Raw genomic sequence first — 14,530 nt, 5'->3', positions numbered from 1 at the left:
GAATTTTATTTACGTTTGTGAATATATCTACCATATTTTATATGGCCTACTTAATTTGACTGCCAACAACATTAATGGAATTGCATATTGTCTTTATGGTCATTATTGCTGAAATGTACTTTCGGATGTAATTAAGCATCGTTAAGTAATAGAGACATCAACGGAACTCCATTGTTAACTATTGAAGATCTCGCGTTAAAATACTCAATCAGTATATTATTAGTATGGAGTATGGAATCTGCCATTAAAGGCATATGCAAATGGGTATGCAGTCACGTGACCTAGGCCTGATAACAAATAAAATACTAATCACATGATACTAATGATTGATAAGCATTGAATACATTAAGCTTGCATGGTAAGAGGTTGTTACCTTTCTGAGTCCACCTCCGTTTTGTTTTGTTGTTTTTCATACATAAAAAATCCCGTAAAAGACAGGTAATGATACTGATGATATGTAAGGGACAGGCTTAGTAAATTGAAGTACTGACTTTAATATTAATTGTCATAAAGACTCTCAACCCCATTAATGCAAACACTGAAATTATCAAAAAGGATTTTTTTCCCTTGAAGTTATGACAAAAAATCTGTTTTTGTTTGAATTGCTATCGTGGAAAATAAACTTTAATAGATGTTACGTTTCGGTGTCGGGCATTAACTAGTGGGTCCTTTGAAGAAAAAAGAACATTTCTATTAGCTCCAGAAGGAAATCCACCACAAAGTACACCAGTTCGATTCACTACAACATTACATGTAGTCGTACGTTAAACTTACCAACTGTCATTCGATTTACGCCATTTGTTCGCTTAATCATTTGAAACCGTTCAACTTCACAGTGTACTCTTAAAGAATACGGTTGGAAAGTTGTGGAAATTAGGCTTGCTTAAATTTCCGGTTTGTTTGATAACGATAACTTAATTTCTACAATTCGTTTCAAAATTGTCATAGCACAGTAGACGTTTTTGTTTAACGAACTGAAGAGGACGCAGGGAAAAGCAACTCGAATTAAATTTATCAATGGTCATTTAGATAATCAGCCTTATCGTTAGCTTAATTTCTTGGCTTTCTTGAGTCAGACATAAAATGTAAACATCTATATTTTTGTCATCTCATGATTTGTTTGTTTGTTTGCTTTAATCTCTTCTATTTTGTTTTTGTTTCTTTCTTTGTTTCTTTGTTTCTTTCTTTTTTGTTTAATTGTTTGTTCGTTAGCTAGATCCGTAAATCTCCGCTATATAGATGAGGTATTATTATTAAACAATCCAAGTGTCTGGAGTTCGATATATCGCATCTTCCCCCAAAGAAATACCGATTAAGGATACTACATACACTGTGAAGTCAGCCACTTATCTTTAACTACACTTAAAGATCGCTGGTAAAACTATTGACCAAACTATACAACAAACGCCATGACTTTTCATTCCGTATCTGCAATTTTCCTTTCATCTGTGGCAACAACCCGTCAGTACTTACGTGTGGAGTTTTCATATCACAACACATACATTATACCAGAGCTTACCATAACTACATAGACATTTTGTATCGCGCAAGACTTCGTACAATTAGGCTTCTGACACAAGTTTATGATGCTACAAGGTTAAAGTATCTCTAGATAAGCTTTGTCGTCGTCAACATGAACTACAATGTATCCATCTGTACCATGAAAACATGTTATAGTTTTACTTTCCTCTTTCATCTATCCTGATGTTGACATTTTATGAGCAAATCGGTGATTGTATCTAGAAAAGCAGAGGACGTTTCCCTTACCGATGCACCGATCCATGCTCCCATTTTTAGTGGAATACGAGTTCCTAATTTTGCTTTTGTTACTTTATATGTATTTTTTTAGTTATTTTATGTTCTTTGTTGTGTGTGTCTGTTTTGTATGTCTGGTCTTTGTCCCTTGATTTTCATTAGAATATTGGTTCCCTTGATTACTCTTTTAAATCATAGTATGACAAAAACTCGTAAACACTAAACGAATATTTTATTTGTGTGATAAGGAAAATAAATAAAGAATATTAGAAGTTGCTATCATTTCATGACTTTGATCAAAATTTGTGTGTTTTTTTTTTGCAGTTTATTAAAATAAAGTCGTTTTTTTTTTCGTACAGATATATATTTTGGTATATTTGGGCAGTTGTATCATAAACAATTTTACTCTATTTCGTATGCAACATATTAAATACATCCCCCTTTTATGCACGATTGTCGTTAAAAAAAAACTCAATCGGGTCTGTAAATTATCCACCTGAATAAAGTACTTAGCCCGTCACAAATTATTTTACATCAGTGTATACTTAAAATGATATAAGCAGAAGTAACAATATATATATATATATGAGTCGACGTAATATCCTCACCCTACGATTTTTGAAATTAGATATTAGAAAGACAAAAAGTAAAGAAAAGTGATAACTGATCATTTCTTTCCAAATCCCGTAAACGAACCCCTATAAGAAATTGAGTCAAAAGGCCTTTTTCTTGATATAGTGAAAGGCCAATAAAAACTGTAATATTTCCGTCTTCCGCTAAATCGCTTGTTTACTCGTGGCCAAAACACGGGCCCGTCAAATCTTTTGAAAATTGGTAATCCCAATCTACTCTGTCTAGATTTTGTCGGTATCAAACCGAGACTTTCATCATTGAAATTGTCTACGGAGTCTGATTCTTCCACTGTTGGAGCCTCATCAGAAATTATATCATTTCCGGTTTCAATGACTGAATCAATCAACAGCTGATCAATGTTGTCCCGTGGGATTTTGTAGAATTTATTCGTTGCTGTATTGTAGCAAAGATATGTATCGTCGTCGGCTTCGCAGCTTAAATGGTTGTCCTGAAAGCAGAAATATATTAAAGATGTTAGTAAATTAAAGTCTTTATACCAGCATAGACTAACATGAATATCTAGAAATTTAATTAGAAACTGAAGTGATAAAATCAAATCTGAGTACAAGTATACTGCTACAGGCAACTACTCACCCATAAAATGCGCACAAATATTGCAAATTATTGCAAATCATTTTTGTTTGCATCCCCACCATTTTCAACTTGCCGAAAAGGCAGACCTCATCCAAACATTACTCAAACAATGTAATCGCAAATTAGCGATTCAAATTCTTTTACTTCAGCCTTTGGTATCTAAATAATGTTGTATCACTAAATAATTTAATTTCAGGAGTAAACACGTTTCTGATTGGATCAAAAATTTCGTTTATCATCTCATAGACCAAATTTTGTAATTACTGTGACGTCATCAAACTTTTTTAATAATTTGCTTGTTGAATTTAGGTACTATAATTAAATGATAAAGAATGACGGTTATATTTCTTTATAAACCGAAAAAAAATGTAATAATCATTCATTCAATAATCGTAGATTTGACGATCTTTATCTCATCTTTCAAAACAAGCTAGAATGTAGACATTATAGACATAGCCAAATCAGTATCTTTTTTACCTTTTACAGCGAAATCCACGGAAGAGGAAAGTTTTAGATTAAACTCTTTATCAAACACGACATTGGTTTTATTCGTCCTACGTAAGTCATTTTGAGATGACAAGGAGCGTCCATTTCCAGGAAATGTACATCAAACAGGAACACCCAACATCTCCTTGTTTTAGTACAGATACGATCAGTTCTAACCTCTCAGGGGAACTGTCAGAGGAACCGGCTCTAACATCGTTCTAAAGAGTCATAGAACAGTTCTAGAGCCAGCTTTTCTGAGAGTTCTGCTACAAGAGCCCAGCCAATCTGACACTTCTATCAGAGCCGGCCCTACTGCTAGATCAGTCACAGAAGAGCTGGTTCTAGAACTGTTCTAAATCTGTCGAAAAAGCTGTTCTTTTGGCAGTCCTTGGACAGTTGTATGAGAGGTTAGAACTAATCTCATCTGTAGTTTTGATGTTTGTGTTTAACTTGTCCTTCGGTACTTTGCTTCATAGCATTTACTATGATATTAAGTTTTATTTTTTTAAACGTATATAGCAATTCTTGTGGTTTACTTTAAAACAAACTTGTCCAAAACAACGCATATGTTAACCTGGCGTCGACGTTGACATAGTTGAATAAATACGAAACCAATGGTTTCAGCAAAGTCACATATGTAGCAACTTCAACTCTGTGCATGGATTACTCGCACACTATACTTTTTTTATATTCTAATTACTTAAAACAAAAAAATTGCACCAAAGAATTAGCTTAAAGTACAAAGAAAACCCATTAATGCATTTATCTATAATAATTTATCTCAAAAACAAATTACTTAGCAAAATTAATTGACACCCCAAAAAAGACAATAAAACCCGCGAGTTCCGAACTGAAATCTGGTCTGAAAAGAAACAATGTTCCTTAATACAATAATTTCCGTAATAACTATTGCAGTGTTTCCACTTCCACGGAATTCAATAAACGTAATCATCATGGCATCAGTGAGTAATTGTATCTCGTACTACTACACTCCTCCCCAAAATGAAAGAAGCTGTCTTTTCTTTTTTCTTCAAACGGTATTGTTCTTTGAAATATATTGCAATATTACGGGTTAATCTAAGATCTTGACACTTAGAAGACTGTAATTAAAATCTACGATTACTCTAATTGAGATTTATGAACTGTGGAGTGGCTAATTACCTTTCAAGAAAAACTTATGAAATTAGATTTTTGTAACATAATAAAATGAAGAATAATTTCAAGCGTATGTCAAGCATCTGATGTTCACGACTGAACACTTTCAAACAGAGGAATTCTGCAATTTCATTACATTGGTAAAGATATTTGTGCAGACCATAAATTATATATGGAATTTTATTAGTTCTTTTTTTTAAGTTCCTTTCTTAAACTTAAGATCTGTTTTTAAAAGTTCCTTCCTTAAACTTGTTCATTTGTGCCTTTCTAAAAACTTATTTCATTTATTCTTTTCCTGTTTTCTCTCATTGAATACAAACGCTGAAAAGAATGAATGAGTGAATGAATGAATTTATTTTCTCTTACTATAGAGAGTTACAGGGACGAAAAAAATGAACAACTATGTTTACTTAAATGGAACTCATGGATATTAAAGGCACTCTGAGATAGTATTTTTAAACAGGAACAAAAAATGAAGATAAACTTATCACGTGTTTCGGACAATGTAAATATACCAAGTACCTACTTCTAAAATCCCGGTTAATGTGCTGAAAACACACATGACCTTTATAGATAGACGGAAGCATTTGTACTTCTTTTCATATAGGAGAGGTCGTCATAAACGTAAATGCAATTCGAATTAGCCAATCTAAAAAGTTTTTGTATATGTCCCTGTCTTCCAATACGCTCATTAGTCATGGAACAGAATCGAAAGCTATAACACTTTGACAAAAGGAATGAAGCAATGAAATTTTCATGATGAAGGCCAACATCAAATAGTATCACAAGTTATGAGTGCTGACTTTTTACAATTCTAACATGTAAACATGCAAAGAAAATATAAGCAATTCGCGACTTCGCTAGGTACCAAAGTATATGTACAATTTTTATTAACTTCAAGTTGAATCATAGAGGTTTCCGCTGTGTCGAGTTATTGCCATTTTAGACTGATACTCGCAATATTTAAATAAATTGTATATCGTGACAGAGTATGGCTAGTACATTGTAGCAAGAACCTGCGATAAAATGCAGTTTCAGGAACCAGAATATGAAAATGTGAGCGTCGAGAGTTCCATGATTTCCGGTCCAATACAGAATTATTATCATCATAACTTGACAATTTATTGATTTGATTTTTCTTTTTTTTTGGGGGGGGGACAAGGCCTGTTTATCAATGGCTTTGGGATTTTACATGAGCTGACAGTAAAAGCGTGTACTCTTTTGAGGTGGATACAGCCTTTTTTTTTTTTTTTTTTTTTTTTTTTTTTTTTTTTGTTGAAGTGTTTGTATTCTGTATCAGTCTCAAGAGTTAAATCTGAACTCAATAGGTTTTATAGTTCGTTTTATTCTTGTATTTTCACACCAATCTTCTAGTTTAGCGGGGAAGGTTAAGAGCCATATACTTTACTTGTCTATCCAAACCAAGGAGACATTGGTTATTGTTTTATTATTATTATTATTATCACTATTATTCCTTTCACGTTTTTTTCTTTATTTTTTTAGATTAGGTCGATTTTCGTTATTTATGAATAGTTACACTTCATTTATTTTGGGGCCATTTTTACAGCTTGCTTTATGGTATGGGTATTGCTCGTCATTGAAGACCGTGTGGTGACATGTAGAAGTTTAATTGTATTTGTTTGGCTTTTAGTTGGTGACCAAAAAATTTATAATAAAAGATAATTATATTTTACATCTCTACCATGTTCATAATTATCAGCTTCGCCTTCATAAATGGTCGTATCCTTAAACGTTTGTTTGTTTGTTGGGGTTTAACGTCCGAGCAGCAATATTTCAGCTATATTCAGACGATCGTATCCTTAAACGAGAACTGATCATGACTTTTATTTTACATGTGGGTTATATTCCTGTCAAAAGCATTTACACTTACGATGATTATTTTGCTATTGCATTGTTTTGCGTTCACAGTCAAAGGTTTATTAATGGCGCCGTGAAGTAGTTGTTTTCTGAAATAGATCGTATGATTTTGTTGGAATGCACCATGTTTATGTTAATATGAATAAAGTGTTACATGTATGAATTAATTGAATGGCGACTGCTCGTACATTGTGGCCATTAAGACCCACAATTACGTTGTTGTGTCGTGACTTACTAGGTCTATGACCGAATCGGGCAGACATTTGGTCGTAAATAAGCTACATGCATGACCCTTCTTTTGCAAAATAAGAGTTGGGATTTTAATTTGCTTTATATCTCTTTTATAACTATCATTTATATTGCAGATATCAACAGTCTTACCACACAAACTTCTTTAAATCCATGCAGTTTATGAATAGCATACCGAGACAATACAGAAGCCTCGAGACACATTATTATCAAACCCTCGCTGAAATGGCATTAATTTACGTATAAAACAAGACAAAATGAAGATAATGAATTCCAATATATTTCTAATCAAGTAGAAACTTATTAACTTGTCACTATAATTGAGTTGCATTGACTTCATATAGAAAACTTGAATGTATAGTTAGTAGATAGTGTATTCAAGGTCCTTTGTTACAAGTATTATGTCCATTATGACAACTCCGCCGTGTCCCAAGCACGGATGAGAACTTTAAAGGAGGAGAGTTGTGCACACAGCTTCGGAAAGAACATAAATGTGGTGTGTATGCATAAATGTAAAGGACTAATAGTTATGTAATACGGCATGTCATTACAGTTCCAAAACTTAATGCACCTGCTATATAGGGGTCAGTTCGTGTTGTTCGTTTTCTGAATGTGCTATTTGAATTGCAAATTGTTCATCGTCTGTTAAAACCGTTGAATGCATTTTGTTCGACATCGATGACCTTTCAATTGACCCTTTGGGTTTGTCTTCTTCTTTCTGCTACAAAATATCATAATTAACCAACTTTCTTTTTCCGTCTTTTTCTACTTTGCGTATTTCTTTTCTGTATGGCTTTCTCACAAATAATATATATCCTGTCTGTAAGACCATGTTATATATTGGGGGCACTGTTTTCCTTCTTTTTTAATCCCAGTATGAATTTTAACTCAAAGAAAATAATTCGTAACTATTGTCATTTGTTGTTCGGTATTGGTTATTGGTCGACAATAGCCATTTAATGAGATTAACTTGAAATTAAAGATGTCAATAGTTTTGGGAATGGGGGGGATAAAACCATAAGGAGAGGAATGATGGTGAAGCAGGGTAACAGGAAAGCATGATGACTTTAATCTGTACGTTGAAAAAATAACCATTGAAACGCAAAGGCATGATATACCTTGCCTTACAAGAATTAGACTTGGATATTTATCCTTGATTTACGATCTTAAAAATTTAAATGTAAATGTTTGTAAGAATCAGGCAAAATAGGAAAAATCAGAAACATGCATGTCAAAACTCCATCGATCCGACAATGAAATATTACTCAGGAATGCTGTCTCTATTTGAAAAGACCATTATTTGATCTCTGTATCATCAGTTTAAAATATACCCTTTTGTACTAATTTTCTTAGCAAGCTCGAGCTCAATTGGTATACTTCCACGAGAAAAAAAGTGACACTCTCCCAAAAACAATTTAACAGTTTTCACTGTTTTTTTTCGCTGTTTTTCGCATTTTTACGGGAAAGTTCTGCACCTACATGTTTTCTCTCGGAAGTAACAACTGAGTCTGCTCAGTAAAAGAGGCACGAGGGGTCTATTATAAGAGATATAGTTATTCATGAAGATTCTAACTAAAGTACTCATTTACAAAGGTGATTCTGAACGTTTCGCAACTACTTTTTGTGATTGAACTCGTACAATATGATTTATTCTAAGTTTACATCCGCCGTTCCTGATTTTTAAGCTTTATAATTATAATAGTGTAGTATATGACTCATAACTAATGACAGGAAACTAACTCAGATTTATTCATGTTAAGGTGGGGTCTGCTGATGAAGTTTTAATTGTTTCGAGTGCCTCGAGCCCTGAAAGACACAATGTTTCTCTCCTAGTTGCTTTTTTTCAGCGATCTTTGACACGTTAGACAAATTATAGCCATTTTAAGCTGCGACTTAATCGATCGATTAAGACTGCAGGCGACTAAATTTAATTAGTGTTGTCATTGTTCCTATCCGAAAACAAATAATAAATCTCAATTGCGTCAAAGGTAACAATTTACAGATCCTCTTTTATCAAATGTTACTTTTATTTTTTGTCTTGAAGCCTAGTATGGTTTATATCATTTCGTGGGTTTGTATATTATTTAAAGGCAACTGAAATAGTTGTGCAAAGGAGTCTGCAAAACACATATATCTTAATATAGGAAACGTAACAAATTTGAATAAAGTTATTTTTAGTCCTTTTTTTAATTTTGCTTCTTTATTTTATTTTTTTTTTTTATTATTTTTTTTTTTTTTTACTCTCTTTGCTTTTTTTTTTTTTTTTGCTAAAAAGTAATTGCATCTGAAATTATGTTTAACAGAGGATAATAACAAAGCAACCGAACTAATAAACAAGAACCAAAATTTCTGCCAAAAGTAAAAGAAACACCAAGGGAATCTAGACTGGCTAAGCGTTCTCTACTTTAAATTCTAAAAACACCCGCCGATTTGCTCATAAAAAGTAAAGTCCAGGGTAGACAAAAGAGGAAAGGAAAACTATGAGACGTTGAACAAATCAGTTTTCATGGTGCAGATGGATAGACTGAAACAATCACGAGTTCATGATGACGACCATAAAACTTTTTGGTGATACTTCAATCTTGTAGCAAAACAACCCTGTTCCAGAAGCCCAATTGTAAGATCCATTTTTGAAAAAAAGTAATAGGCAAAAGAGAGAAAGTCTAATGGCAATACCAAGGCAAAAATCCGGAAAGTTGAATATACCAGTGATGGTCCAGACTTAACATAGCACGCTAAACCTAATGCTTCCATTATGTTTAATGTTAATTAATTCCAATACAAACAGGAACTGCCCCCCCCCCTCCCCCGAACTGCCGCGGACACGGAGAGATGATTCAACTAGGAGTTAAAACAATACAGAAGATTATGAGTTTTAAACCATAATAAAACCATAAATGTAAATTTCATTATTGAGAGAAGTATTGTCTTATCTTGTATGAAAGATGCCATTAGTTATGATGACAAATTCTTGATTCAGCACGATGAGAAATACGGTATGTCTTGCAAAATATGAATGATTATGACCGGAAATGGTAGGACAAAAAATCTATATGACCTTTTAAATATGACATTAAGGCTTAATAGTTATGATTTACTTTTTGTCATTTCTATCTTAAAACAAAAAAGATCATATTAAATGCTATCTTTAAAAAATGGGCCTTGTAGTATATAAAAAAAGAATGATATTCCCATACGACGGAAGTAAGGTTTCATTACATATCAACGAATGAGAAAGGATCAATCTGAATCTTTTCAGAAAGCAAAAATGTACGCAAAGTATTACAAATTATTGTAATGATGAAGAATTTCACCGTTTAAGTTTTTTTTTTGTTTCTTTGTTTATAAGTAGAGCGCTAATATTTGTTTTTGTTCAGATGTCAATAGGTTCATATTGGGGATTTCACAGTTTTTCTGGGTCAAAATGTGAATAAGGAGGTGCTCATCTTCAAAATATTATATAAATATATATGATATGAAAGAAGTTGGTTCGGTAAGGGCAAAATTTGGCCTAAAACACGAAGTCTGCGTAAAGAAAAATTTATGTTATTTCTCCCGCTCTTTAATGTGTTTTATATTTGTTTTGATTGGATTATGGTAATAATTTGAACTTCAAACTTGGTTGAGATTGGAAAAATCCGTTAAAAAGGCTGAAAAAAATAACACATTTTGTGCAGTTTTTCATTATTTTAACAATGGTCACATGCGTATTCATTTGTTCTTGTGTTTCATTTACGTTTGTGTATAATTGCCAGTTAAAACACGTGTGAAAATATCTTGAGTCCATTAATGTGCGGCCACTCCGTTCCACACAAAAACTATCTGAAAAATTGCAAAAATGTTAAAAGTTAAAGGTCTCGTGATGTCGAATTTGCGAGAAACACTGGGTAGCCCTCTGCATTACTGATGTAATGGATTAACATCTTTCCCTTTTTACGTCAGATGTAAACAAAGAGTATATCGCGAAACAACGCCATGGAGAATTCGGCAAGTGTAAAAGAAAATCACATTAGGACCTAAAACAGTCGTTTTTAAATGTGAAAAGAAGTATAGTATGGGAATTAAAAGATAAATAAACTACATGACAAACATAGAGAGATACAAAGGGAAATGAACAAAAAAACAAAAACAAGAAAAACAAAAAACAAAAACAAAAAAAGACAGAAAAAAAGCGTCTTCTGTAAATGGAATGGAGTTTTATAAAATCACAGTTACTGTAACTTTTCCCATAATAGTAAACGTTTTGGTTTATCAAGTAATTATGGTTCATGTTGGAAATATTCAAGGTAGGACATTGCACGCATCTGGTCGTCTAAATGGAGAATAAACACTAAAAGGCTGAGTATGGTATCCACCTACAATGTTATTAATGAATTTGTAAGGTCGTTGGGGATTCAGATTTGTTGTTTTACTTGACATTCTATTACAAATTTGCATGTATTCACACGATCAGTGATTTGCATTTTCACAATTTATTTGTACGAAAATGCGGTTTAAAGTCTTTAATTGACGACAAAAACAAGAAGGAATGTCAGAACTTTTTAACAAGGGACTTGATGTCAGTAATTCGAGGCCGAAATATAAAAAATCCCTTTTGAAGTTAATTAGGAAAACTTGATATTCAATTCTGTTGAAGAAATACAGCACTGAAAAATGTTACATTGTTCGAGGAACATTCTTAATAAAACCACTGGGACCGGTTTCATAAAAATCTTAAATTGAGATTTTCCTCGAATCCCTTTTTAACTTAAACCGCTTAGAATGTTTGAAATAAAAAATTTGAGGAAAACTCAAGGATTCGAGCAAAATCTCGATTTGAATTTTTTTATGAAACCGGGCCCATGCAGATGGTACGGTGACTCAGCACAACGAGTGTACCCGATAATAAATCAGGAGAGTGTGTTTAGAACACAAAAATATATGCCATTTAGTTTATTTTTGTAAGCAAGGGTATATTATAGTTAGATGTAATGAATCTCAATTTTACAAGATTAAACATTTATTAATACTGGAAAACTGTTGTTTGTTAGTTTAATAAAAAAAAAAAGGGGGTATCGTCTGTAAACAGTAAAAATGAATAACTGGCGAGAGAAGAGATATAAAAATCAGGCAGGAGTTGATTCATGCATGACAAAAACTGGCGAGAGAAGAGATATAAAAATTAGACAGGAGGTGATTCATACATGTCAAAACCTTGCGAGAGAAGAGATGAAAAATCAGACAGGAGGTGATTCATGCATGACAAAAACTGGCGAAAGAAGAGATATAAAAAATCAGGAGCTGACTCGTGCATGACAAAAACGGGCGAGAGGAGAGATATAAAAATCAGACAGGAAGTGATTCATGCATGACAAAAACTGGCGAGAGAAGAGATATAAAAAATCAGGAGCTGACTCATGCATGACAAAAACGGGCGAGAGGAGAGATATAAAAATCAGACAGGAAGTGATTAATGCATGACAAAAACCCACGGAATTTATTTTTACTTTTTATTTAGAGCCCCCAGTTACTAACCATAGAACCAGTTCTAATTTATCATTTGATGTTGCGCTTTTGAGAAAAAAATGTAGATTGTACATGAAATTAGCATTTTGCAAGAGTTATCGTTCTTTATTAGGTTTGATTTAATTAATTTTAGTGTGGGTTTAAACTGTGATATTCTCAAAAGTACAGATTTATTTTAATACAGAAAGGACTCTTGTCGCATAAAACTATAGGATATTTAGACCCAAAAAAAGCATCGTTTGTTCATCGGTTTTTTTTTCTACACGATGAATAACCTCCAGCATAAGCAGTGTCTGAATTTTATATGGACTGGTACTTAAATTACGACAACACTCTTTTGGTACCTTTGAAAAATGAAATTTCTTGATGTAGCTCTAGTGAAACCGTTACATCAAAAGCTCAACCTCTATTTCAACATAATTAAATAAATTCGGTAATAAAACTTAACAAATATATTTAGGGGAATTTGCATTTTATTTCTACCTATGAATAAAACATGCCAAATTAGGATGCTATCGTTTATTTCATTAACTAAATAATTGTCAGGAGGACAAATGTAATTGATCATGACGTGGTTAGTAATTAAAGGGGGGTTATAAAGTCAAAATACCACAAATCAGATTTATTCAAGAATTGGAAAAAATCCTGAAGCAGGCAGAAATTCTGAATGCATGCAAATTGTTCAGTAAACTCTCTTTTCAAACTAACATCAAACTGACACCTAAACGAAAACTCTATTGTAAACGGGACTCCTTGAATTTTAAGCGTGTATTGTATATTGCATCCTAACTTGAACGACTGTGAAGTTCAACAAACATTGTTTAAGCAGTGCATTTTCACCGAAAAAGCAAATAAAAAAAACATCGAGAAAAAAATGTTACATTAATGAACTAGTGTACGTGTAAAGTTTATCAAATATATTTTCAACATAAAATAGAAATGAAAAGTGTCATACACGTATAAAAGTTTTTAACCTGATTTATAGTAATACTAATGGCGATACTAACATAACACCTTTAGCTCGTTCAAGATGACACTGGAAAGAGTATGTCCATGGTAACCACATGCAGCGGGTGGGGCATGCTAAATTTAGTTTTCAAAACATTTCGATCCATTTGAGGTTTTTTAAGAAATGGATTTATTTTGTAACTTACTAAAATGATAAATGTGAAATAAGTTACAAAATAAAAAAAGGGAAATAACTCTTTGACTTGTTCATAATTTAGTTAATCCTGTAGGTAACTTTGAACATACATTATGAGTCATCTACTTTTGATGCATCGACCCTCAAACACATCGGATTTGCTTCGTCCATTGAAACAACGCCCCAAAATATTAACACTAAATTCGAAAAGTTTTGGGATAGCGTTTGCATGAAACCAACGTTTAAATAATGCACTTTACAAAAGTTCAGTTTTATACTAAAAGTAATAATAAACGCTACCAATTACAAATACTGACTTTATCGCCTAAAACATTTTACCTGGGTTCCGTAGACAGCAAAATCCCCAAGTCCAAACATCAAGAAAATAGCTACTATGAAATTGAACTTCTTCGCCATCTCCCTCAGTTCAGGCAAAATCCATATCATGATTATTTTACGTATATATAGTCCTTAAAATTTCTACGTCCAATTATAATTTTAGAATCGCTCAGGCATGGCTCAGCTTTTGTTCCGCGAATCGTCATTGGAATCGGAAATGAATCTGTTTGATTTTATACCGTCGGTTTCTCTAATACCGCCCTCGCCATTGGCCTAAGCATAGAAAGCTGTTTATAGCGTCAAATTGATTTATTTATTATCAATTTGCTATTTATTGTATATACAAAGTGATAGAATGATACGTGGGCATGAAACCTTTTCTTCTCCTTGTTACATGTGTTTTTCTAATTGAATTTCCCGTTCTTTGACAAAACTTGAAACAAAGAAATAGAAGTCGTGAATTGAATTAAAATGCGAATTATTGCCTTCTTTGGGACATTTCATACGGATACTTCTGTCTCAAAAAGCAACATTATTTGATATTATAGTTGTAAAAAAAGAGTTAGATTCTGTTTGTTTTTGACAAAAAAGAAGACGCTAGTGATTTGTTGCATGAATTAGCTGGGGAAAATAATGGTAGATAATCGATCGTTAGTCTAAATACAAATGCACAGACTACTTCTGTACTTGTATGTCTATCCTGAATTTCACACGTTTCAATACTGGCTGTTGATTCTAGCGCATTCTTCTGTTGAACACATACATTATATGGTATATTTGTGTTTGCTGGCA

At 32.8% G+C, this 14,530-nt stretch overlaps 1 protein-coding gene across 1 annotated transcript; it reads right to left on the bottom strand.

The window, feature by feature from the left end:
* Positions 1–1,972: 1,972 nt before the first annotated feature.
* LOC148601484 (uncharacterized) lies at positions 1,973–13,997 on the bottom strand. The gene is made up of 2 exons (XM_088556462.1): positions 13,739–13,997; positions 1,973–2,836 (listed from the first exon to the last, which is right to left on the bottom strand). Exons 1-2 carry the CDS (start codon positions 13,844–13,846, stop codon positions 2,423–2,425), a joined length of 522 nt encoding a protein of 173 aa, XP_088412588.1. The 5' UTR covers positions 13,847–13,997; the 3' UTR covers positions 1,973–2,422.
* Positions 13,998–14,530: the final 533 nt, after the last annotated feature.

Source organism: Perna viridis, chromosome 12 (assembly GCF_037379345.1).
Source record: "Perna viridis isolate PV_CMFRI_1.1 ecotype Kerala chromosome 12, ASM3737934v1, whole genome shotgun sequence".
NCBI lineage: Eukaryota > Metazoa > Mollusca > Bivalvia > Mytilida > Mytilidae > Perna > Perna viridis.
Note: the sequence above shows the minus strand (reverse complement) of the source record. Positions and strands in the feature narration are given on the sequence as shown.